The sequence below is a fragment of the Lytechinus pictus genome, chromosome 7 (assembly GCF_037042905.1).
Source record: "Lytechinus pictus isolate F3 Inbred chromosome 7, Lp3.0, whole genome shotgun sequence".
NCBI lineage: Eukaryota > Metazoa > Echinodermata > Echinoidea > Temnopleuroida > Toxopneustidae > Lytechinus > Lytechinus pictus.
The window spans coordinates 15,076,934-15,104,924 of NC_087251.1; the positions used below are offsets into that span (position 1 = coordinate 15,076,934).

Here is a 27,991-nt window from a genome sequence, read left to right on the forward strand (position 1 = left end):
AGATATGTGTTTCTATCTCATAAGTCATATAAATATATATATATATATATATATATATATATATATATATATATATATATATATGTATGCATATGTGTGTGTGTGTTTGTGTGAGTTTGTTTGTTTGTTTTGTGTGATATCGAGCGCCTTTGGAAAGTTGATTCATGATATCGCCCCCCAAATCTTAAAAAAAGGATCGACGCCCCTGTGTATTATATATATATACATATAGTAAAAAGTATTGGCCTCATCGCAATAAAAGGGTTAATACACGAGATTTTGAAATCGCACATAACATGCATAATTTTGTGTTACTTTTTGCTTGTTTCTTTCTTTAATAAGTTTTTCAATCTCTCTCTATATATGTTTTAGAAAGATTATATGTTTAAATTGATGTATATTTTCTGTTATAATGAGATATGAAGTGGACTTCAGGGAATGGTCGTACGCAGCAAGGGGGAAGGGCACATTCGCGATCTGCTGTTGTGAAAAACATTTTTTTTTCCTTAACATTTCATGAAAACTATGAAAAATGTGCAAATGTGAGATGTGCACCAAATTTTCGAGTCTTGCCCCCCCCCCCCCCCGGAAATATTATCTGCGTGTGGTCATGCAAAATGGCATGACTGGAAATCCTACATTTTGAAAAGAGCATTTGACAGGGTCAGACTTTACCCCTTTTTCAACATTTTCTTTTATGGCGCCGGTGAAGTGCAAAAATATGTGCGCCGCTCGGTAGTGCGCCCCCCCTTTCGCCAAAAGCTGGATCCGCCTATGGAAATAGACGTTAGAAGAGGCTGCAGATGAAGCATGTGTAGCAACGGCCAAGTGAGAGGAGATGATGCGGCGTGCTGCTCAAGTAGGCATACGGGGTTGGGTTTCGTCCTTACATTAGAGCACGTAAGGAATGTCTCATTACCGCAAGTCGACGGTGTCCTCCAAATCCGTGCCTGTAGGCCAATTTCTGTTGCAAGATCCACTGATCTACATAGTGGATACTGTTAGAATAAAATGGCACACTCAATTTTTATTATTTTCATCATGTTTTAACAAAGAAGTGTACACCGGGATACCAATAATGTATATATTTCAAATGCAAGTCAGGCGCCTTACACCACTCTGCCTCGGCATCTACATTATTTGTTTTAACAAGTGCACACATATATTTATCAAGAATGCACGTAGAATTTTCAGCTATCAGTTGAATGCAGAATAAAAGAGCACGGATAAAGCCTTGATCAGCATGCTGTTGGCAGGGATCAAACCCCCGGATCGTACCCCGGACTTTCAAATGTCATGCCAGGCGCCTCAGACCATTCACCTCGGCACCGCCACTACCGGCGCACACCTAGCTAGTTACCAAGAATGCATTACTGTTGATTAATTGCCTAGCTTGCGGGCATAGGTGGCGCAGTGGCGGATCCAGGGGGGCACAGGGGGCGCACGCCCCCCCCCCCTAGTCCTTAAAATAAAATAAAAGTAAAAGAAATAAAAGGCGCCGCTTAAAAAAATGAAAATAAAGGAAAGAAAAGAAAAGAAAAGAAAAGGCGCCGCTTAAAAGAATTAAACCCTTATATAATAATAGCAACAGTTAAGGACTATCCCCGCGGCCAGCAAAGACTTTACCCCTTTTTCAACATTTTCTTTTATGAATTGCAAAAATATGTGCGCCGCTCGGCAGTACGCCCCCCCCCTCCCTTTCGCCAAAAGCTGGATCCGCCTATATGCCGTGGCCGGGGATCGAACCCCGAACTTTCAAATGTCTAATCGCGCCAGCTTGGACCACTCGGCCATGACACCTATATGCTCTCGAGCTGACTGCACTGTAAACAGACAGAGTGCTAGTGCCCTCTACGTTCGAAAATGTTTAGTTGTTGCGGAAATAGTTTGTGTACCGTTGGCAACCAATTTATGGAGAAAACTTGGTTGAAAAGAAGCGTATTCTAGTGTTTCACGGAAAAAGTTTTGCGATGGTAAAGCAAGGGATCAAAATTTTCTGCCGAATAAAACCAACCAAGGCAAAAACAGGGGTAAGAATCGTAGTGTTCGACGATTTTATTTTGTACTAACAATAACATGAGTCATGACAGCTGAGCATTAGCGGGCGCAAGCGCCGTAACCTACCCGGCTGCCCCGGCGTCCTGCATCAAGGGGTTTTCACACGAGCTCCCTGAGTCCCTGCCTAGTTTAGTCTTTAGAATTAGAGTTCACCTAACTGCGATATTAGCTATAATAATAGTCTAGATCTACAAACTCGAACACCAACGTGATTTCACTGTAAATTTTAAGCAGTTGGTAAACTTTGAGCATATTTAGAATAGGCCTAGAGTCAATGAGTTAGACAGTCATGAATTATTTACATGATTTTAAGACAGTAGGATTAGGGGGTCGGGTGTCCGGACACTTTATATTTTTGAAGCCTTCTTTTTTGTCGTTGGATTACACTAAAAATATGAATTCAATAGTTGTAATCATCTTCCATTTTGTTCTTTATAATATTTCCTAACATTTTGTACTAAAAATTGACGAAACTTCGCTTGTAAATTTTTCCAAATGACTTTCTAAAATTGATCGTCCGAACACACAACCTGTCCGGACACAACAACTGGGTATACAGAAAATTGGAAATACCACTGGCACTGCTTATCCCCGACCATTCGCCATACAGCGAAAGGTAGGGGCACAAAGTGGACCCCCCAAAAAGGAAAAGTTCTGTCTCGTTCGTTCTCCTTCTGTAAAAAGATTAATTGATATTGGTGATTATATTGGCGACTAAAACTTATAAATTTTGTTGGTGAGTCTTACTAAATTTAATGAGTTTTCGTGACAGGAAAGTGGTGAATCAGTGTCCACGGATACCCGAACCCAAAAAATGAAAACCGTTATCCGTCCATGCGGGCGGAAACCGTTCGGATATCCGTTTGGTGGCAGCACTACATGTAACTGTAAGTTAATATTTTTTTTCCCCCTTTAATAAATAATAATAATAATAATAAATTGGTAGGATGGGGGGTCGGGTGTCCGGACACTTTATATTTTTGAAGCCTTCTTTTTTGTCTTTGGATTACCCCAAAATATGAATTCAATAGTTGTAATCATCTTCCATTTTGTTCTCTATAATATTTCCTTACATTTTGCACTAAAAATTGATGAAACTTCGCTTGTAAATTTTTCCAAATGACTTTCTAAAATTGATCGTCCGGACACACAACAACTGGGTATACTTATATAGCGCATAATCAATTAAATTGGTCTATGCGCTTTGCACAAATTGCTCTCCAATATTACAGTTACACTACAACAAAAATAAATATGTTTTCAAATGTCTTTTAAACGATTCAACAGAAGTACATGATCGAAGGTGAATTGGTAAACTATTCCATGATTTGGGACCACAAAAATCAAAACTAGCTCCCCCCCTTTTGAAACAACTCTAGGAATGTGTAAAATTGTAGTGTCTTCACTAGAACGAAGTCTATAATGTGGCCGGTGTGGGGATCTAAGTAAACTATAGAGGTATTCGGGTGCCATTTTATGCATACACTTATAAACTAACAGTGCAACTTTGTAAGAAATTCTTTTGTCAACTGGAAACCAGTGCAAATGCTTTAACAAAGGAGTGGCTCGATCATACTTGAATGCGCAGCAACCTTTCACGATCTGTTTTATTGATATTATTTGGAGTGCTATTGCAACCACATTCTACCCCATTTTGGAGAGTATACATATATGTTTGACTAGTAATATTACACGGACGAGTCCTGGGTTAGCAAGTCCCCTGCCAGTACAGGTCCCTGTAGTTATGGGGAGAGAGTTGAAGTCATTTTCGTTCAATATTTAGAATTGGAACCGTCCGATGTTTGGGGACTTAACTCTTAACTCTGTTCACTCACACGTATTACGAGGTTAGTATGCTATACTAACCTCGCACTACGAACGTGTATACGCGATGGATTCTAGAGTTGTCGGTTAACATCGCTTCATAACGCGAATAATGTTAGGTTAGGGACCTGCATGCATAAGATACATGAACATACCTGCTGTTGAACTGCACACACAGTAGATCCAAGTTGCTGCTAAAAAAAAATATATTCCAGGGGTAAAATCCATGATTTTGACTTCCAGAGATTCTTGACCGTCGCTAATTATGGACTCCAAAAGATTGATGACTAAAAAAGAAATCTTGTAAGGTGGAACTGATTTTTGCCGTAAATATCGCTGCTGAGATGACACATGTTCAATCTGTCACAAAAAAATCTGCAATGGCCGCCACCAGGTTTCCCCAACGCGGGAAATTTGGCACCCTTCCAAATATGGCACTCTCCCAAATATCGAACATCCTTCAATATTTGGCAAAAAAAAAAGCTTAACTGGTAGTATGTTGGTCTGTTACAAAAATATTCAAGTTTTTATTCAACTTGCTCTCATTTCTTTATTTTTGCATTAGTTAATTTTTATAGTTGGTATTGGGTAATACCACACATGAGCTGAAGAGAATGATGGGGTTAAAGGTCATCTAGGGATCAAAAGGTCAAAAGATATGAGGTCATGTCCATCCTTGTTTTGAAGTTTTTGTTCACCTTGCTCTCATTTCCTCATTTCTACATCAATTTGTATCACACTTGGTTTGAATGTTCCTTGGATAAAACATGTACCACATGTGTGTTGAGGATGAGATATCAAAGACCCTTTATTAGGGGTCAGAAGGTCAAGTTTTTGTTCAACTTGCTCTCATTTCTTTATTTCTGCATGAATTATGTTCACACTTGGCATATACATGTATGATCTTTAGGTCATACCACATGTGTGCTCATGAGGATGATGGGGTCAAAGGTCGTCTAGGGGTAAAAAGATCATATTGTATATTTTATTGATTGCAAAATCAGGTGAGGCTCATGGTTTCATGAACCACCTTGTTTTAATATTGTACATGTACAAGCTTAATGAAGTTGGATTTTGTTTAAAGGGGTTAACTCCAAAATTTGAATGATTTAGATGAAATTCACCAATAGTAATTAATAAAAGGTACATGTACATGTAGGTGCAACACTGCATCCATACCATTTTAAGTTTCAGTCTTTGATTTCTTCAGTTGATAAATTTCATCATTACTTTTCTTCCAGCTCTATGAGGTTGATGAAGATGAAGATGAAGAGCCAAAAAGGCTCTCGTTGGTAGTTCCTAGAGACCAGGCCTCAGGATTTATCAACAATAAGAAAGAAGAGTATGCTTTTCGATTTGAGAAGGTGTTTGAGCAGAAGACAAAACAAGATGAGATCTTTGAATATGTGGCCAGAGATGTTGTGGACAAGTAAGTCTTTATCCTTTTTTTAATTGAAAAAGATATTCAAGGTGAATACAGACCATGATTGAAATTTAATGATTAGTCTTACATGAAAAAATGTTTGTTATATTGACTAAAATGTTTACAAATTGAATGTTACAGTGATGCAACAATGGGTAGGTGTATGCTAATTATTCAATAAGAATTTGGGAATTGTAGAAATTCATGAAATATTTAATTGTGTCTATATGAATGATGTTATTGAAATGCTTTCAGTGACCCATTTGGTGCCTTGACATCTTAACATTTTATGAATAGAAAATGAATCTTCATAGTTTCATGATAAATTTTGCACACTTACATATATAAGAAACAACATCAAATTCAACTTTTGTCGAATTTTAAAGAAATTAATGTTAAATTGCACATACATGAAGACCCCCTTCATTCAGGCATAATTATTCCTTTTTACTTATTTTGATATACAGTGCCCTCATGGGATACAATGGAACAATATTTGCATATGGTCAAGTAAGTATATATACAGTGCATATCAATAAAATGTTTACACTTTGAAAATTTCCTGGAAATTGAACAAAATTACAACATGGGGATAATTTTTTCACATATATTGTTAGGCATTGGTCTCTCACCTATCAAATGAAAGTATCATTTTTGACAGACTATTTTGATTGAGAGAGCATTATCCATTCTGGTAAAGCTCGCAGATATTGGTGTGTGCAAAAATGCTGAGGCCACCACCCCCCCCCCCCAAAAAAAAAAAAAAAAAAAAAACCTTGCAGTATATTTATAATATTGTAAGTCAATGAGAATAAAACAGAAAAATTGTAACTTTTTGTAACAACTTTGGTACCCAAACAAACATTTTAACCCTACATGTAGGTAAACATAACTTTTAGATTGCTTGTGTCAGCTTGACATGAGGACATAAAATGTAACTATTAACAAAAGTTTATTTCAGATATCTCCAGATTTTTTGTGTGTGTATTTTCATATTACTGTATAAAGGGGTTTATATTTCATTGTTCATTTCGTTCTTGTTTCTCCAAACATTCCCCAAACATGACAAAGAATAACAATTTAGAAAAAAAAATCTAATTTCTTAGCCATTTCAATCCAATCACTGCTACATGTTAAACATCATGAAGGCCTAGCTGTGTAGGGAGGGGTGGGGTGTTTGCGGTGTTTGCAGGAGTGTTTTGGGCAAAAAAAAAAGTTAGAAAGGGAAAAAGATATCTCAAATTAATTGATGAGCTAAAGTCCATGTGCTCTTCATGATTTATGTCTACGCTTATCCGTAACTATTTCCAATTTTTGCGCAAATCACCTTTCCATTAATTTTTTCATGGTAGGTGGTGCTCATTCAAGTAGAAAGTTTAAATATTGTCATTTGCTTAAAGAGACCTATACAAATATATAAATGAGATAATTTTATTTAAAAAATAAAAACTGTAAATTTTTTTTGATGCACACTTTATATTTTCCTCTTTGTCTGCATTCTTTTAAAAATCAAGACATGTTAATAATTTTACGGACATTCTTCCAATTTTGTTATTTTGAGGGGTAGGGAGTAATGCATTATGGGTATACCACAAAAGATAACCTTTACATTGTAACTTTAATACATCTACATGTAATTTCCTCCATATTGATAGACTGGAAGTGGGAAAACATTCACTATAACTGGAGGAGCAGAGCGCTATGTTGACAGAGGCATCATACCCCGTACACTCTCCTATCTGTTTGAGCAGTATGCGAAGGTAATTCCTTGATGTTCTTAAATTTGAACAGAATAGTGGTTACATACATTTGTACTTTGAAAAATTAGATCATCATCTAAATTTCAAAATTCCAAAAATGGATTTGAAAAAAAAAATTCAGCAAAAATGCATTTAGAGTTATTTACTGCTTGGATAGACAAAACCCCACAGCTCTTGATCATATTTTTGCAACTTCTTTGCTTTCCTCTTATTTGGCCATGGTTGCTTTCTCAGGCAAATTTATTACGTACTGTCTGATTATAAAATGTAAATACAAGGATGAAAAGCTGTGCTTAAAAGGCAGAAATTTAAATTTGGCAAAAAGTAAGATGTAGAGCTGTAGGTTTCTTAGGCTTTTGTAAATTATTTTCAAACTTTTAAACACAATCTACATGGTACATGTACTCTTCCAAATGTATTCATATTGATCTCTTCTTTTTTTTTCAGTATATTGATAGAATGATAATTGGAAACTACTAAAACTCAAAGCATGTAGTTAACTGAGCTATTTTACTCCACCATACATGTATGTGTTCTTATCAAATATAGAATCCAGAATATGTATACACAACACATATATCATACTTGGAACTGTACAATGAGAGTGGTTATGACCTTCTGGACCCCAAACATGAAGCAGCTAAATTGGAAGACTTACCGTAAGTATCAAAAATTATTCTTGTACTGTTAAAAAAAAAAAAAGATGTTGGCTGATCTCTGATCTGAGGTTGGTTGGTATCAACCAACCTGCCCTTTGGGGCTACATGTGAGCTATTTACAGAATACAAATAAAGTGCTATTGGTCAGCCCTTGTGTTTCTCATGGTAATAAGGCAATTATATTGGGTAATCACCTCACTTACTCCACTACCCTGGATAAACAACATCATTGTAATCATCATTATTATCTTCACCATCATCATCATCATTGCCACACTTATCCTCATCATCATCATCATTGCCTCCCTGATCATTGTCATTATCATCAACATCACCTTCATTGTCATCTTTACTATCTGTAATCATCATCATCGTATTTGTCATATTTATATTCATCATCATTGTCATCAACTTCATCTTTTCATTTCCATCTTCATAATCACTGTCTTCATAATCATTTTCATCCTCCTGATTATAATAATAATAATATATGTGATTTGTAATGCGCCAAATCCACTCGGCAGAGTGCCCAAGGCGCAGTGAAAGAAGAAAGAAAGAACAAAAGAGAAAAAGTACAAATATAATAGTAATAGATTCAGGAACAATTAAGAGTAAGAGGCATTGAATAGACGAGTCTTAAGGTAACGTTTAAATGTGTCAATGGACGTGCATTCACGGATTGTCAGGGGAAGATCATTCCAGAGAACAGGGCCAGCATGAGCAAAAGCCCGAACCCCCCATGTCTTAACGGATTTAGGAATAACTAGGGAACCAGAGTTGGATGAACGTAGGGACCTGACTGGAGTGTATTTGCTGATTAGATTAATATTGTACTGTGGAGCAGAGCCATTAATTGCATGGAATACAAAGAGAAGGATTTTGAAGATGATGCGATCGTTGACCTTTAACCAATGAAGAGATTTCAGAATGGGTGTGATGTGAACATGTTTTTTAGATAGGGTGACCAAACGTGCTGCAGCGTTCTGGAGCTTTTGGAGTTTAGACAACTGGGTGTTGGGTAAATTGTAAAGTAAGGCATTCCCGAAATCAAGTCATGAAGAAATCAGAGCATGAACCAATTTTTCAGTAGCAAATTTTGACAAATATTTTCTGATGAACCCAATATTACGGAGCTGATACCTTACAGACCTACAAATGTTGGTTATTTGATTTGACATTCCACAATCTAACATGACCCCTAGGTTACGACACGTCTGGGACACATTAATGGTACATCCCAAAAAAGAGACGGATGACAACTTGACCTTACTAAGTTGAGCCCTTGAACCAAATAGAAGGAACTCAATTTTGGAGGGATTCAATTTCAATGAATGACTATCCAGCCAGGAGTGAATGTCAGCTAAACAATTCTCAAGAAGGGCGATTGCATTTGTTGCATCAGCCTGGTTTGGTTTGAAGGAGAGATAGAGTTGGAAAATCATTATCATTGTCTTTATGATTACCTCAATCATCTTCATCATCATCTTCATCACCATCATCATCATTATCTCCACCATTTTTCCAATGATTGATCTTCATCTTCCCATTCTCTATGTTCTAGGAAGGTGACATTAATGGAAGATAGTGATGGAAACACTCAGATGAAGAATATCATGACCCACCAGGCATCCAATGAAGAAGAGGCTCTCAACTGGCTTTTCTTAGGAGATACAAACAGGATGATTGCTGAGGTTAGTCATGTTGTTGAATGCCATCTACAGTTTTGATAAAACATCAAACAGAATTATTTGTCTTTAGCTTATCAGTAGCAAAATGAACACTGATGTTTTGTATTTCTATTTCATTTTATACATAATCTCATCAAGATGAATAATAAACAAATAGGATATGAATATAGGCTGGCTAGAGATTTCTTTGCCTTTGAACACTGCATATCGCTATTGGATTCCATGCCAGAAAAGCAGGGTTCCCTTTTTCTGAGCATATGACAAATATCATGGTTATATTGAGCCCACTTCAGAAACATACTAAAATTCACTGGAAATCATAAGTGGACTCTCACGTGATATGACTGTAATTTTAATAATGTTTGTGCAAGATCTGTTAATTTGTATTATGTTTGAATGGAGATGAAGATAAAGTTTTGAATTTCTTTAATGATCTTACATACATATTTCTATATTTACAGGGCACTGTTTATCACAAGTTTCCTAATGAAATATTCTTTAGCTCTGTGGCAGATCCAGTTGGCTTTTTCAATAGCCACATTGCTTAGATGGGCACCTATTATGCACAAATGATATGGTCTTTGAAGTGATATTGTGTCAAAATTGACTGGATCTGCCACTGCAGCTTGCATGTTTCTTTGAAAATTGTTATTTCCCATTGTATTGTAAAAGTTTCTCTCCATTTCGAAGTGAACAAATGAAAATGAACTGAACTAAATTAAGAAATATCCATTGCCTCAACAGACTCCAATGAACCAAGCCTCGACCAGATCTCATTGCATTTTCACTATTCATCTTTCAATACGTGCAGCGGGATCAGCCACCCTGCGGAGGTCAAAGATACATCTTGTTGATTTGGCTGGGTAAGTAAACAGATTTTAGCAGGGTATTGTAGTGCAATGGATGAACCTTCAGATATTTAACTTTAAGGTATGTTGTTCCCAATTCATCTGTGGCATGAAATATTCATCTACTTGTGTCCAGACTAGGGTGCCAACATTTAGCTTGTATGCTCCTCACTGAGTAGTCTAAATCTTCTAACTGGATTGAGTTGCATCGTATGTTCACTTAAAGTGTGATTTTGAATATGATAACATTTGAATCTTGAAAGTAGACTCAATTGTTGGTTGGGACTTACGTGTCATTGACAGTTAACTGTAAATAAATGTGTTTGAAAATCTTCACGTCACGTTGTAAACAATGGTTGAAAGCATACCTACTCATATGATATCTTTAAAGATAAATGTACTTACCTTCATTTGATAAAATTAGCAGACATTTTCCATCCATACAGATCAGAGAGAGTTGCAAAGACGGGAGTAGGAGGAAATCTTCTAAAGGAAGCCAAGTATATTAATTTATCTCTTCACTATCTAGAACAGGTAAGAACTCAGTTGAAAGTTTCTGAATCTCTCTGAACTTTGTATGAATTTAAATATACATACATGTAATGTACACAACTTCCCAATGTATTAAAGTATAGCTAAGCATGATTAATGAATTCATTCAATTTATGTAATTTTTATTGCTTGATGTGAAAAAAGAGAGGTATAATTTTACTGTTATGAAAGTGATTGAACTATATTAGATTTAATTAAAATTTAAGGTAATTAGTCTTCCATTTCTAAACACTGTCTTGTAGTGTATTTAATTTTGATTTCAGTTTCAATTGAATGGTTAGGGTTGCTCATTGGTAGTTATTGTGCCTCATACTTTGGAGGTTTTAGATTCAATCCCTTGTTGAGGCGTACCAAAGACTTTAAAAATTAGACCTAGGACCTTCTACTCTCTGGCCAGGCACTTGGCAGAATAGACCGGAGAATGGTATTAAAGAATTACATTTTCATATGCAGGGCCTGAAGGAAGAATAGCTGAGAAGTGTTTCTACCCTGAATTTTCATTATTCAATTTGTAATGTCCAGGTAATTGTCGCTTTATCTGAGAAGTCCCGTACCCACATTCCCTATCGGAACTCAATGATGACTGCTGTATTGAGGGATAGTCTTGGAGGGAATTGCATGACGACCATGATAGCTACATGCTCTGTTGAGAAGAAGAACATTGATGTAAGTTTAATCAATGACGAATGACCACTTGATTTATTATCATTTGCTAGAAGTGTCTTGCACCACTATGGTTATACCCAAGTGCTTTTTTGGGGAATGGACCAAATAGTTCCGAGTGAATATTTTGTAACATGCCCGTTTTACCATTAAAAATGCCATCCACTCTAAATTGCTACTTATCATGTAAAGATAAAATTGTAATTATCATACTTACTGCCATAAGGTGGAAGTCTAGATTATCTCCCACAACTGTGGCCATACCCTAATGGTCTTTTGGCATTCAAATCAAATGGCCATGTGTTGAGTTTGACAGAAGTATTTTGTCACATGTCAATTATACTTTTTCAGAATGCTACGTTTGTTATTCATTTAATATAATATTTTGAAGTTTAATATTGATATTATTTTATCAGATTCTCAAGGTGCTTCAGTAAAAAATAATGCCAACATAAATCAGATTACAGCTTCAAAACAATAGTGGATTTTGGTCAAAAGCACATTATGTGTTCAGATTGTTCCTGGAGGAGGTTGCTGATGTATGGGTTTTCAAACTCTTGGGAAGTGAATTCCACAGGGACAGCCCCGCAATAGTTAAAGCCTGCTCCCCAGATTGAGGATGTTAAAGGACAAGTCCACCCCAACAAAAAGTTGATTTAAATAGCAAGAGAAAAATCCAACAAGCATAACGCTGAAAATTTCATCAAAATCGGATGTAAAATAAGAAACTTATGACATTTTAAAGTTTGGCTTCATTTCACAAAACAGTTATATGCACATCTTGGATGGTATGCAAATGAGGGAACTGATGACATCACTCACTCACTATTTCTTTTGTATTTTATTATATGAAATACGAAATATTCTAATTTTCTCCCCAATGTCCTATGAAACAAAGTTTATTTCTCCCTGAACATGTGGAACTACCATTGTTTAACATTTTATGGTTCATTCAAGTTTGTCCATATTGTCAAATCTGTAAAAATTGAAATATTGCAAAATTCAAACAATAAAAAAGAAAAGAAATAGTGAGTGAGCGACATCATTGACTCTCTCATTTGCATGTAACTGACTCATTCATATAACTGTTTTGTGAAAAATAAGCGAAACTTTAAAATGTCATAACTTTCTTGTTTTACATCCGATTTTGATGAAATTTTCAGCATCATGCTTGTCTGATTTTCTCTATTGATTCATATCAACATTTTTCTGAGGTGGACTTGACCTTTAATGTTCATGACGGTTGGTAACTATGTATAAAAATACATGTGTTGATTGTACTTGTTTTGTTTCTTCACTTCCTTACACTGTCTAGGAGTCGATATCAACATGTCGTTTTGCTCAACGTGTAGCCTTGATAAAGAATGATGCTGTTCTGAATGAAGAACTTGATCCTAAATTGGTGAGCAGAAGGTCCACTTTTATTGTTGACAAGATTGATGATGCCTTGGACTTTAATGTTTGTCAACATGATGCCTTCTCCTATAGTTTGAATTAATGATTCTAATGATATGAAAAGAATGAATTTGCAATTGTTTTAATTTCAAACTGTATGTGGTTTACACACAATATAGCGAGATTTTCAAGGAACTTATTTGCAATTAGTTGCAAATATCAAGTGCACATTAAATGTTGTCAATTTTGAATGAAATTAATAAATTTTCTGTCACAAGAATAAGACTAGAAATCAAATGGAAATTTGCAATTCAATATGAAATTTAGTATCGGTTATGAGATCGAACATTGACTTGCAGTGGGTTGCATGATTCTTGAAATGTTCCCTTGTCTCTAGCTTACCCAAATCAATGTTATTTAAAACAACTGTTGCAATTGATATAAATTGCAAGCTTGTAATATTGTTAAAGCTCATCAGTGACATTGTATGAGCCATGTCTGGTGATTTGCACAGTGAATCTGAAGTTATGTCTGCATGAGTTTGTCAACTCTCCTGACCATTATAACCAATTCTCTTTTGATAAAAAATATAATATTTATCAAATAAAATGTATCACTAATCGGATTATCATTTTTTAGATATTATATGTATTTTTTAGTGCACTTTGTGAAGAATTTTGTGGTTTGGCTGATTTAAAACTTCTCTAGTTGTTATCATACTATTGTCAAGTTTCGGTGATGACAGTCGTCAGATGAAATCTTGACAATAACTATGAACAAATCTATCCTTTGATGATTTTCTTTGGACTGCCTGTCATTTAATTTTCATTTGATGATTGTTTGTTTCAGATGATTGCAAAATTAAAGATGGAGATCTCTGATCTCAAGAACCAGCTAGCTATGACCTCAGGAGAACAGTCAATGGAAGAACTGACACAGGAAGATATTGAAAGGTACAACATGTATATCCTTTTTGCAATCTAATAAAAGGTTTAAGTTCACACTGAACTTATTTCATTAATTTATTAAGTAATATTTCTCACTATCAGCGTGATTCTTGTTGCTGTAAATATTGGGTGAATTTATATTTTTTTCTCAAGCAGAATATTTTTTAACCTATATATTTACAGATTACAGGAGAAGGTTGCTGCATACATAGAGAACACTGACCCTGAATCTCAATTGAATGTTGGAGCTGATATGAGGAAAATCAATGAATGTTTCAGAATATTGAAGGTATGTTCTATATTTTTTTAAGAGAAAGAATATCTCTTTCAATTCTTTCTTGGCAACAGAATATTGCAATTATATTTTGAGAGGTGAAAGTGTGTGAAAGGTTGACAGGAAAATGAACAATTTTAAAGCTAATTTTTATAACACAGGAAAAGAAATAAGGCTTGTAATGACTGATGGTTGTGTTAAAAAGATTAGAATAGTGGCGTAATTTTCCCAAAATTTGAGGGGACTGGTTCATGAAAATTTTCAGGCAAGCAAATCAAGAAAAAAGAAAGAAAAAAATGTGAAAGATTAAATGAGAGTCCTTAAAGGGCTTCATGCTGTAGGTTATCTTCATCTAAAGAAATTAGAGAGGGTTCCAGATTACCAAAAAAATTAAAGGAGGTTTCTATAAACATCTTAGAGATACCATATGCAACCTTATGGTTATTCTTTCAATATATTTGAAAGGATCTAATTTTCATACCAAACATATTTCCTCTCCAGAAATATAGATACATGTATATTTTTTTTCTATTTCTGCAGCGATATTCACAAGGCAAGACCATCTCCTCTTCGTCAGAATCCTCACCTCAGAAACATCAAGAGGAGAGATCGTCTAGACCTGATGACACCCCACCCCCAAGTTATACCCCTGATACCAGCTACATGGCAGGGGCGGAGGTCAAGAAACTCCAGGGCATGGTGCAACAGAGAGATAATGAAATCAGTATCCTTTGAGAAAAAACAATTCTGCAGGCCATCGCACAACCTTGAATTAGCCCCGCAAATTGCTCTCTCACAGTTTGAGTTAGATTTCTCAATGTGATAAACATTTCATTTCATTTATTTGTCCGTTAAAACGGATAATTGTATAACTTGACAATTCTTGCAACAAAAATAAAATTCACAGAATAACATAACAACAATGAACATACCGGTAACATATTAAACATGAACATGAACGTAATCATCGTAATTGTACAGAGTTATAAAATACATGTAATGTATACATGAATTAAAATCGATGACTTTGCTGGCATAGTTATTGAGCATTTATTTATTTGTTCAGTTATTTATTCATTCATTTTTTTGTTGATTATATTTTTAATGTTTTTATGGTATAAACGTTGTGAATATATTATGTATTAAACATTATTTATTTTCTTCATTCTGAAAGTGATATCAATTAAAGCTGTAGCTAGATCTTGGTTTTACATATTTCAATACTTCCTCCTTTCAAGTTAAGACATGCAGTCGCGGGGGGGGGGGGTACAGTGAGAGTTAAAGGGACATATCTTCCCAACTTTCTCATCTCTAAAACTCTACAATTACTATTGACATGTAAGTTGCAGAGTTGTCTGCTACATTTTCTCTTTGTTTCTACAGATAAACCACACTCCGTATTCTACTGTATTTCATTGACAACCCTTATGGAGAAAGGGACGAACGAATTAATGCGGCGACTGGTTCTTGCTTTTACAGATTTCAGTCTTCGTCCGCTTCTTAATTGAATATACTGGCTATTCAGGGGGTGGGTTTGATCAGACATAATGGAGAGAGCTATCGAAAGTACTCTTTCTTTACAGATTTCATCTAAGTCAACAGTGTTATTCATTATTTTGCTGGCTTGCTTAACAAGTCTTCTAAGCTTTATTTTTTTTGCAATGATCCCCATGCAATGATCAGTCTTTTTGGTTGCAACCCTCTCATTGGATTTCTTTTAGAAGATTGCTATGGATTTTTTTTTTATTTGTTGATATATCTTCTCAGTCTTATCAATTAATTTCACTGTTTTATTACCATTACAAACCAGTTCTATTATTTTATAGCAATTTACAATAGGTGCTACATGTACGTGTATACCAACATTGGTTGATATTATCACTAGATTATTTCCTTATTAGAAGGGTCAGTTGTCAGACATGCGCAGGTTCTTTTCAAATTCTTGTGTGTGCATGAGCTACATATGTAATAAACACATGGGTTAGGTGATCCTTGAACTTGCTCAAGTTTGATCATCTTGTACTTAAGCCTTTATTTTCACTACTTCTCATATGGGAGAAATGAGATTCATTGTAAATCTGTCCTATATTCTTATGTTGCAATAATGTGTGTTATGTGCAAAAATTCTTGTTCATTAATAGAGTCATTTTTTTATAAAATTGCTATATTTGCAGTAAGCTTTCAAAAGTAATGGGCCTACTAATTTTGAACGATGAAAAGGGGTTCCCCCCAAAATTGTGATTAATGCTTACTAATGTAGGATTCTGGCAATACAAGAAGTTGCAAGATTCTAATCTAGGTAAATTAAATGTCCTTGACCAAGTGTTCCACCAGACATCTTGGTTAACATGCTGAAGAAAGAGAAGAAGAGAGCTCAAGATGCTATGAAGCAGGCATCAGATGGAGGAGGCGGGACCACCAGGCACCATCCAACCAATAGCAGGGCTGCATCAGAAGAAGACACGCCCCATAGCAGACATCAAACCACTGGTAGTAGCCAATCACAGAGTAGCTATGGGAGTAGGGCAGGTCACTCAGAGGAAGAGGAAGGGGAGAGTAGCCTTCTCCACAGACCTAAGAGCTCAAGGAGAATTTTAGGTAAGCAAAAATACATTTGTTTCATATATCATGTTGGTTGTTTATAACGCTGTTTGTAGCTTATGCACCACTTTGTGGATGCCTGGGATATGAAGTTTTACCATAGCTTAGAATTTACCTTCATGATTCAACAACGTACTCCTGTATCTGTGAAAACATCATTCGCAATTTTAAACAGCTTCCATAAAACTTTGCAATCAAAGTCAGCTAAAATCAAATGCGACTCCCAGGATGTGTACCTCTGATCGGTTATAAGTAAAGTTATGTGTGCTTTTTAATTTTTTTGTTTTTCAAAATTTTATGCAACAGATTTATCTTAAAGGGATCGTTTAACTTTGTGAGCAGCTGATTTAAAAAATTCTCAAACTGAGACAAAACATGTGTATGAGTGCATGTATTTGTCCTCAAAAACCCTGAAACAAACCACAATATAGAATGAAAAACTCTAATTTAGATACAAGTAGCAATTTATTAGCTTGATTTTGAGAACCGTCTAGTAGACAGGTTAAGCTTATGACCAATTTACTCCAATTCAAAAAGTCCGTTGGCTATTTTGACTGCCTTCTGTTGTGTGTATCTCCTATTTACACACACACGCTATTAGCTGCACTGAACATTCAGTGTATACCTAGTACACACTGTATGTAGGCCATGCTGTGTTCATCTAGAGTTCGTGTGTTGTGGTGCACAGGTTCACTGTATACACATAGTCATTGAAACCAACTCCTAATTATTTTCAAACTTTGGTTTACATCTTTAAGCTTTAAAATTGATCCTGTGGATATAATACTTTGAAACTTTTGGGATGGTATTTTTACCCTATAAGCCTAATGTTAAGCCCATTTTCAAGAACCAAAATGATAATTTTTTAAATCAGAACAAAGTGAAATGATCACTTTAAGTTACTTAAATTACAGTTAACTCATTCCTTCAATTCCTTTAGGGGATATGACTGTTGGGAGGCAGGAAGCGTTTGAGATCTTCAGACGGGACTATGAGCACAACCTTACCATTGAGGAAAACAAACATCAGCTAAAAGAGAGATATGGAGCAGCTAAATCATATGGACAGGGGGTTAATGATTGCAGGCAGAAAATCAGTGAGTTTAATCGTTATGTTTTTGTCTTACTTTGTTCAAATCTTTACTGTTCTCATCCTTCATTTTCTGCATGTAGCATGACAAGACTCAGAATTTTTTATTTATTTCACAAATGCTTCTTTTTGTTTTCATCATCTATACCAATAATGTCAGATGAAATTTTCTGCAATATTGTTTATGATTTTGATACAACTTTAGACTGATGGTTGTAGAGTAATAGAAATTAATAAAGAGGAAATTTATTGACTCGGTCCTGAAATTGTAAAATTGTACAACATATATTGGTTATCTTCTGCTTGCATAAATAATCACATTTTTTAAATTGTCAAAATTGAATTTTTTGTTGGAGTAATTATTTATGGTTGTTAGAAATGGGTAAATTTTGTCATTATTGTATCACATTTTTACATTTGAGTCATTATTTATGTACCATGAAAATATAAACTTGTGGTGCCTTTCTATTTTTGTTCAAAATTGAATTAGCCAAGAGCCTTTATTGTATGTGTCATCCTTATTTTCTCAAAACAATGAATCAGTCCAAGACTAGGGATAAACCAAAATCTGTAATAAGTAAAGAATTGTGAGATGTATGAAAACCCTGGGAGTTCCATTAAATACATGTGTATTTGTTTTCTTCCAGATAAAGTAAAGCGTGAGATTGAGCACCGTAGGATGCAGCTTGCCATGGCAGGCGACATTGTGGCTGAAGAGGAGGATGAGGTCGAATCAAACCTGAGGATACAATTGGAAGATGAGAAAACAAGGTAACGTTTTCTTTCTGTGTTGCATAGTTTTAAACTGTCCACAAGAGCCTTGTGACCCTATTTTGAATTATAACAATTGTTGATTTCTTTTTTCACCTCCCCTCAAAATTCTGCAGGTATAAAGATGTTTTTAATCACCTCCGAGGCATGAAGACTGAGATAGAGCACTTACAGCACCTTCTAGAGAGATCTAGGCTTCAGCTCCAGAAAGATTTTGAGGTTTGGTGGGCAGAGCAGTCAGCATCTGTCCAGGTTAGTAGCTTTATTTCAGTTTCTGAAAAAAGGCAAGAAGGAGGTATTCAATTATTTTTCAATGAAAGTGTGCAGCAATTTCCATTGATAACCTTGAAATTAGAATTCTGTAGCTGTTGATGAAATGTATTTGGTGGTAATTCATGTTAATATCTTAATCACACCATTAAGATCTGTCATTCCAGGACCATCTTGCGATTGAATGTAAACCTGTCATTTTTTTATTCCAGGTATTGTTTGTTCATGTTTTTTTTCCAATGTGAAATTGTTTTTGGGGGATAAGGGGGGGGGGGGGTTGAAAATATGAAGACAAAAATAATTGTATGTCTAGGGATACTTTTTATAGAACTGAAAGCCCAGAAAGTAGTGCCTTTTTTATAGTGTTTTTTGTCTATTATCCAGAATCAGGCAGCCCCTTCACCTCACCGGCCTCCAAGCAACCCTTCCAAGGCGTGGCGCACCCCTCCCGTCTCGCCTATCAAAGGACAACAAGAGGATCATACTAACAGCATCCACCACTCATCATCATCATCTTCATCATTGACATCTCAAACCCATGGCAACAGCCACGCCCTCATAGACCCTTCCAGTTACCGCAATAAGACCAACCATCACCACCATCATCATCAGGATAAGGGTCACCATGAACATCGAAGCAACCTCCAGGACAACCATCCAGAAGACCACCAGAGACATCATAGACCACACTCAGCCACTCACAGGAATGCACTTCTTCAGGGGCTCAGTCAGAACCAGCAAGGTTTGGACTTCAGTAGGAGACCCCCTGTTCCACCAGTGGGGAAGTCCAGTTCAGCAGAAGATAGGATACGAAGGGGTGGTGGAGAGAGTGGATCCGGAGAGGCTGAAAGTGGCAGACAGCAAAGGTACTGTTCACATGTCAGAGATACAAACAGTTTGGTTTGATTTATATTACATTGTAATTAAGACCATATCCAATGCTTGATGACGATGTTGAGTTGACTGGTCAGTGATTAATAAGAGATTGAAAAATATGTAATGATTACAGAAAGTTCACAAAAGTAATACCTTTCTATCATGTCTTCCTCTTTTATACATGTAGGTCTAATTCACAGGGTAATTCCAGCAGTCTGAAGCTGACTGGTGACAAGAGGGCTGATGCAGATATTATGGCTTTCATCAAAGCAAGACAGAGTTTGCTCCAACAAAAAGGTAAAGCTGGTAACAAGTTTTAACAAGTTCTCTCATGCTCCCTGCTTCCATTGCTTCATTGTTTGTTTCTCTTTTTTTTTATATAAACCCCTCAAAAAAAGTTTGGAAATCTGAGTTGGGCCATTAATTTTTTCCAGCTCCCAATTTTACACAATGCATATTTGATATCATTCAAAAGATCAACGGCACTATACAACATAGAATAGCCATTTTTTTTCATATCAATGCATTGATAATATAATTCTGAATAATTTGATACCTTGATCAACCTTCTACGACAAGTAGTAACGGAATTTGCCTCTTTCAAAGTTTGCAGCACGCGCGCACTAACCTTAGGCAATATATGTGCTAAAACATGTCTTTACAAAATTCATTATAGCTCTTCAGGAAGTCCGTTGACCCCAAATTTTTTTTTCATATTTGAATAGAGTATGGATGGGAGCTATGATTTTATGCCACAATTTACTCTAAATTTTATCACGACGTCATCAAAATGGCGTCGGAACAAAAAATTTCCATTTTGCTCCTTATGACGTCATCATAGTTATGCAAATTTGACTCTAACTCCGTAAATATTGGTCAATTTTCGCTCAGTTTTTTCCATGTTGTAGCTGAGGACATAATCTTTTTAATGTATTGGCTTTATGTACATTTTAAGGAACGGATCATCCTAAAAAAATGCGATTTAAAGAGGCTTGTCATTTTTTGCGTGTAATCTCTATGGGAAATATCTTTTTATCAAAACTGGATTCTACATTTGTCTATTTCGCGAGCCATATCTCCAATATTTCTTGTCGGTTTTCTCTGAGCTTTGAGTATGTTATAGCTGAGATTCTAAGCTATCGCAAGTGTGGTCTTCATTATCAGATGCCGGGATCATGCCTGTATTTCACTTGCAAAATTGGATTTGAGATCCTGTTAATTTGCTTATGTGTAAAGTCTATGGGAAACAGTGCAGCTCAATTGGTAAGGCATCAGACTTGTGTCCTCAGGGTCCACGGTTCGAACCCAAGGTGAACGTGATATTTTTTTCTTTTTTGTTTCTTTTCAACATTTCGCAAATGATCATTTATGACCATTTTAAGGTATATACGTTAAAATATTGCACAATAAAAGATATTAAAATCCCTTTTTAATATAACACGTACCATGTATATGACCTACACCTTTTCACGCAATCTTCTCAGTTCCCTCTTTTTCAAGAGTATGAAACACATTCTTCTCGTAAGAAAAGTTCAGTTTTCATCATGATGATCATATTGATCTCAATAAACATGGTGATTGTATTCGGTTTCATGAAAATCAGAGACAGATCACCTAATTCGTCCTCATGACGAATTAAAATTCTAGTTCTCTTTAATTCTCATGCTTGTTATGATCATGCCATCACGAAAAGAGCAGGATTCAAAAGCGTTGGATGAAGTCTGAATTGAAAAGCTGCAAAACGAGCAGAAATAGTCATGAAGGGTCAATACAGAACAGGTTTCTTTTGTCTGTGTCAATAGAGATGAAAATCTATTCAAATCAAGCCCCTGCTTCTTCATTTTTGACGTTTTGTTGTGGTTTATGTAGTGATGGTTCTGTGAGATAACATGGCTTGAGTCATGGTTTGAAATGCCCTTGCATGTTTGCTTGTTTGTTATGTGTTTGCTTGTGCAGAGGTGTGTTTGATTCCATGTTAATGTTGATGTTAAGGTGCATGAAAACAAAAGAAACCGCTGAGAAACTCATCAGCCCACAGAAAAAAAGATCAGTGACAATATTGTGTCATTTTGCAACTTTTGAATTTTGACCTTGCCCCACATTTCAAGGCACTGCACCGCCATGTGAATCATAATCATATCATGTAGGGTATCATTTTAAAGAGAATTAAATGATCTATTCATTGGTATTAATTACACATTGAGATTTACTAAAATAGAGGAGAGATTATCGATTAAAGTCAGATTTCCAAACTTTTTTTGAGGAGTTTATATCTGAATGTGTTTTGATGACTTATAAATCAATGTATTTTTATTGATTTTAATGTTTATATCTTTGTAAGCTTTAATAGGAACTAGTAGTCTTTTGGCTATCCCTAGCCAATAGTCGATGGGTCTTTTAATTCACTCTGTATTTTTATCTCTTTTGCCAGAATTGAGTAGATAAGTATTTTTGATGTACAGAGTTTATTCTATTAAGAATATATGTATGAAACAAGGCTATCAGTCGAGTGTTGAAACTGGGTCTAGTATGTTATGAATGGATGGAGAGGTTTGAGGTTTGAGCACTGGTCACGTCTTGTGGATGATGACATTAAAGGTTGGAGCCAGATGTAAATAATCATATCTGGGGACCGTAACAAAAGCTTAGCAATCTTTAAGATTGATTGCATCAATTGTGAAAATGAAGCATATGATCAATCGCTAACGGGACCCTGATAGGTACACATCTGTAAAAACTCAAATTTTTCTATGTTGCAGGGCAAGCACCGAGGTAGCATCTATTGATACTGGTTGTATCTTGTTTGTCATGCTGTATGTTCCAGAGTTTGGAGAACAACAGAACCCACCTACATGTGGCTTCAGTAGCATCTAGGAAAAGGTCATGACTGAATTGTGCCAATGCTTCTCCTTGCCGGAATCAGGTCGTGAGTCCTGTTCCAGTTCTAGGGCTACAAGACACAAAGCTTAACAATCAATCGTACAGTTGATTTGTATGTTTGATTGCACATTATGATCAAAGTCATCAAGAATGAGAAATTGTCCTATGATCAAGCACTAAGCTTTTTGATACAGGGTTCAGGTGTCCTTTGATTAGAGATAAGTCGATGCTTTTCCTCTCCACCAAGGTGTCCAGTGGGTACCTGTAACGATGCGAAAAATAAATAGAAGTGTATTTAGCAAGTTGAGAGTAGTAACTCTTACTCAAATGCTCCTCAATGCTAAAGGTAATGTATGCGTTTTGTCTGGGGGGCAAGCCAGAACCAGAATACTCAGTGGGGTAATATTATTTATTGTGTGATATTAGTTGTCAGGACTGACAAGTAGTCATTACAGTGGTAAATTACCACTTGGTCTACAAGCATTTAGTCAACCTTCCATTGGGTCTCATCCCACATGTATGTCCCTAATCCGTTTGTCTACTAATCATTTGGTCTAGTTGCTCATCAACGACTTTGTCTAACTTCCTGTTAAGGGTATACCATTTCATGTAATATCCACTTGGACTAACACTACTCCGTCCCGTCTTACAAAGAGTTGCGATTGATCCACCATCAACCACAAGTATGGATGGCCAGTAACGTCAACATTTAAAATGCAAATTTGTTCAAAATATTTTTTAGATATGATGTATATTCATACATTCATTGTTTCCTTGAAGATTCAGTGTGATTCTCTTTGTTTATGAAAGACATTGTGCACATTTTCTGCATAAAAAATTATGCTATGGATGGATTTCCATACTGTTAAGATTTATTTGATCAATCGTGATTCTTTACAAGGCGGGGCCCTGATTAGATGAACTGTGTATAAACCAAATTTTCATTCAAAAAAGTGCAAAATATAAGAAGACAATGAAAATTATACCGTCTGTGCATTAGACAAAATGATAGTTTGACCAAGTTATGGTTGGGTCAAGAAGTAATGAAACTAAATTAATAGTAGACCAGGGGCCTGTTGCAGAAAGAGTTGCATATAAACGCAAGTGAAAATATCAAGCGCAAGTCCAGAATACGGGTGCTTCATTGGCTGAAAGTCAAGTTGCGCAAGATATTTTGAGTTGTGTTTGATCGCAACTCTTTCTGCAACAGGCCCCGGGTGCAGCTCAGACTAGACTATTTCCAGAGAGATGGTGCTATATATATATATATTCCTATTATTGTTATCACTGATTAATTATTATAGTTATTATTAATGATTGTAATAATCATTATTATTATGATGGTGTTAGAAAATCTGAGAATTAGACCATCTGCTTGTAGACCCAGTAAATACGAACTACTAAAAACTAATGCACCTTGTCCAAAGTCATAATCGCATTTTTTCCCCATAGGAATTCCACAATTGGCTTTTCGTCACCCATCCTCATATTTTAACTTAGACAAAATGGTGGAAAAGCCTTAATTTTGTGAAAAGATGCATAGCGTCTATATAGTGGGGTTTTTGTTAAAAGTCTTTGAAAAGTTTCCTGACAGACCTCTGTGCTTCTTTGCCAATCAAAGTCATGGACAGTTGTCTGGGTTGATTGTTTTTATATGAAAATTGTTACTTCCTCCCCTCCCTGATAATAAGACTGACAACTGTAGGAAAATGTAATGAACAAATAGAGGAGGCATGTGATAAATGAAAAAAATTATTTCATGTGAACAACAGAGCAAATGCGATTTTGCCATACTGTACTGTGAAATATTGAAATGGATAACGGTTTTCTTATGCATGTAAAGCATTGCAAAATTTTAACCAACCGTAATGTGCAATAATTGTGTGGTGTGATGAATTTATGATGATACTTAATTGATTTTCAAGCAAACGAAGGTATATGAATTTGTGAAGCATTTGTAACTCATTTCTTGTGCAAAACTAATGCATAATATATAAGGGCAGTTCCATGTATTATTTACTTTCAATCCCTTTATGTGGGACCTTTGGTTTGTCTCTCTTCTCTAGTTCATTTAAAAGTTTAGTAATGCTTTCAATTCATCATGGTTTGATAACTCTTTGAATTGAAATTAGAATGTAAGAAATGTAATAAAGTATTACTTGTGGAATTGCCCATAAACAACAGAACAGTAATGACATCTACGAGTTATTTCTATTCTTTGGGTATAGGGTAGTCATAGATTACTTTTAATCATTTAAGTTTTATGAAATAAAACCTTGTGTAGGAAGACACTTGGCATTTTCAAGTTCGATGTTGGTACTGGTATTGGAAGTACAATTCAGATTCATGTAAGATTTTCTAGCTTCAAAACATAACATTAGTTTTGAAACATTTTTGACTCTTCAATATACAGTGAGATTCATCCCAGGGCTCTGTTTCATAAACTTGTTATAATAACAAAATTAAAATATCAGTTTAAGCTACTGAAATCCTTCAATTTGATCGGCTGATAGTAAACTTGATTAAAGAAATTGTCCTTTTGTTACTATAACAAGTCTTTATGAAATCGGACCTAGTACCAGCTTCATTTTAGTTTTGGTGCTGTACTGATGTGAAAATACCCAACACCAACACCAAATGGTCAACACTAAACTTGAATTTGTTTCCCATTTGGAGACTTCTATGACATTTGTTCTGGCAACACATCTGTGAAATCTGCACACTAAGCCTACTCTAATCCTAACCTTAATCCCAATCCTCACAGAATTCCAAACGAAGTACATGTACCCTGTCATAACCTTTACCCTTACCCTATTTCTTCAGAGAAACCAAGGGAGAAGCAAATTTTACTGTAGTATGTGTTTTTCACTAACTTTAACCATTAGATCTGTTACCAATGCATACAAAATGTATGAGTACACATTCGAGAAAGGTTGTTGCCAAGGGGCTAAAATCTCCCTTGACGTGGCTACAGATGTAAGTTTAGTGTGTTACTTCATAAATGGGTAAAGGTAACATTTATTCATAAGGTCCCTAACATTTAACTAGAGGCTTATATCTACATATATGAAAAGCGGTTACACTTCGTAATTCCGAAGGTTCTTTGTTCCGAAGGTTCGTAATTCCGAAACACGTAAATTGCCTATACCTCGATGTTCGTTAATCCGAAAACGTAAAAGGGTTCGTTAATCCGAACATTTGTAGCGTTATTCCGAAGGTTCGTTATTCCGAAGGTTCAATAATCCGAAAACGAAATAAGGTTCGATGTTCAGAAGGTTCGTTAATCCGAAAACGAAATTAGGTTCGTTGTTCCGAAGGTTCGTTAATCCGAAAACAAAATAAGGTTCATAGTTCCGAAGGTTCGTTAGTCCGAAAACGAAATAAGGTTCGTTAATCATTTCGTTTTCGGACTAACGTACCTTTGGAATTACGAACCTCATTTCGTTTTCGGATTAACGAACCTTCGGAATTACGAACCTCACTTCGTTTTCAGACTAACGAACCTTCGGAATTACGAACCTCATTTCGTTTTCGGACTAACGAACCTTCGGAAATACGAACATTCGGAATAACGAACCTTTGAAATATCCGAACCTTCGGAATAACGAAGCTTCGGAATTACGAATGTATGCGATGAAAAGCTTAATAAACCTGTTTGTATTTGTTGCATCCTTTTCACCCCCTTTCATGTGGGTGGCAAACACTGCCAATATTTTAATTCAATTCATAATTTAGAAACATGTGGCATTTTATATCATAGTTTATTCTTAAGAAATATATCTGTTTAAGAAAAAAATGTCAACAATGTATTTGTTTATTGGAAAATTGCTTGAAATGGATGGATGGTACTAGGGGTAAACATTGGAAGATTTCAAGTATGGTATTGGTGCTGTTGTTGATGTTGAAAGCACAAATTGGATTGCATTCCATCGCTCTAAGATGTAGTCTGAGTTGACAAAGATGGTCCAAATCATACTTTTGCTTTCTAAACACAGATTGAGAATTGTCCTAATTAATCTTGTTTTAATCTGGTGCTGTGCTGATGTAAGAAATTAGCCAAACACCTACACTGAAAGGTCAACACCATGTGGACTCAAAATCACCTATTTGGTGCAGTAGTGATTAACAAAATTTTCTTCCATCTCTGAGTTATACGTATATGTTTAAGAAAATTTTGATGACATTACATTTCTCTGATATTTTTTTCCGTCCAAAATATTCATTACTACCGGTTATTAAGTCTTACTCTGGATAGTTATTTAAGGACGTTCCACAGTTAAAGTGAAATCCATGTCATTTTCACCAAACTTTGCACATAGATACTTTAGAACCTTAATATCCGAAATATGCAAAAATTAACATAGGTCCATGCGCTTGATTTTTTGCTATAGAGCTTCAAGGTTCATCCAAATTAATGTTGTTAAGAATTGCGCATTCAAAAGAATTTGGCATTTTTAGACCTCGCAAGATTACTACAATGAGTTTAAACCTCTATTACTCAGTCAAAATACATGAAAAAGTCATCAAATTTCGCAAGAGAGTTAATAATTGTATCGTTAGAATGGATAATCTATTTATAGTGCTATTTGTTTGCAGTTTTAAGTCTAACAGCACTGTTAGTTCTTAAAAATGGCGTAAAAGATAACAAAAACCCAATCTTAAAAAATGTGAAATTTCAATAACATACTACAAAAGTACAATAAATGCTGCACTTTATTCAAAATCCATGTCATTTTCACCAAAATTTGCAAAGTTGTAGAGGAAGGTATACCTAAGAAGTACAAACATTAAAAAATGGGGGTTCATGTGCTTGTTTTTAAACTATCAGCATTTTTATTAGAGCAAATGTGCTTTTTAAAACACCAAAAATGTGCCGAATGCTTTGTATCTATGTGAAGAAAAAATCAAAACCACTCTACCATTTATTCAAACTCGGGGACTTATTCGTAATTCTTTGCAGCACTGCAGAGTTAAGTATTTTGAAATTGTAGAGATATTTTTAAAAATGATGAGAAAAATCAGCTCATACCCAGAGCTAATTAATCACCTGTTCATCCATTGTGACGTCAGCGCGCAGAGTGTAAACTATGCGCAGATCATAATGCGCACAAACATAACATGGATGTGTCCTTTCATAATGATGGAAACAAACTGTGGTTTCTTTGAACTCTTCCAAATATGACTGTCCAAGTTCTCATTGCGACTTTCTTCTTTCTGGTAAAAACAATTCAAAAATGAGTATGAGTTCATCTACTATTATATCTATATTGTGATTAAATATACACTCTGGTGTATTTCATATATCGATTTGCTGAATTGCCTTTTTTTTTCTTTTTAATGTCCAATTATTACTTCAGAAGTGAAGAATAAAATGAGCTTATTCATAAGCTGGTAAATGTTGATTATTAATTAG

At 35.5% G+C, this 27,991-nt stretch overlaps 1 protein-coding gene across 1 annotated transcript; it reads left to right on the forward strand.

The window, feature by feature from the left end:
- The first annotated feature begins 1,853 nt into the window (after positions 1–1,853).
- Positions 1,854–27,885, forward strand: LOC129265471 (kinesin-like protein KIF6). Its single transcript, XM_064102031.1, has 21 exons — positions 1,854–2,030; positions 5,124–5,311; positions 5,773–5,815; positions 6,961–7,065; positions 7,615–7,724; positions 9,286–9,415; positions 10,157–10,275; positions 10,707–10,794; positions 11,335–11,478; positions 12,791–12,877; positions 13,720–13,823; positions 14,001–14,106; positions 14,632–14,815; positions 16,426–16,689; positions 17,633–17,788; positions 18,429–18,552; positions 18,669–18,804; positions 19,207–19,688; positions 19,886–19,995; positions 22,458–25,654; positions 26,220–27,885. Exons 1-20 carry the CDS (start codon positions 1,971–1,973, stop codon positions 22,472–22,474), a joined length of 2,757 nt encoding a protein of 918 aa, XP_063958101.1. The 5' UTR covers positions 1,854–1,970; the 3' UTR covers positions 22,475–25,654; positions 26,220–27,885.
- The last annotated feature ends 106 nt before the right edge of the window (positions 27,886–27,991 follow it).

Bases quoted from the DNA above. Each gene is read 5' to 3' on its own strand.
- LOC129265471 (XM_064102031.1), top strand. From the start codon at position 1,971: ATGGTAAAGCAAGGGATCAAAATTTTCTGCCGAATAAAACCAACCAAG. The intron at 7,066-7,614 runs GTAATTCCTTGA...TATCAAATATAG, and splicing joins TGTTTGAGCAGTATGCGAAG to AATCCAGAATATGTATACAC. The intron at 13,824-14,000 runs GTACAACATGTA...ATATATTTACAG, and splicing joins ACACAGGAAGATATTGAAAG to ATTACAGGAGAAGGTTGCTG.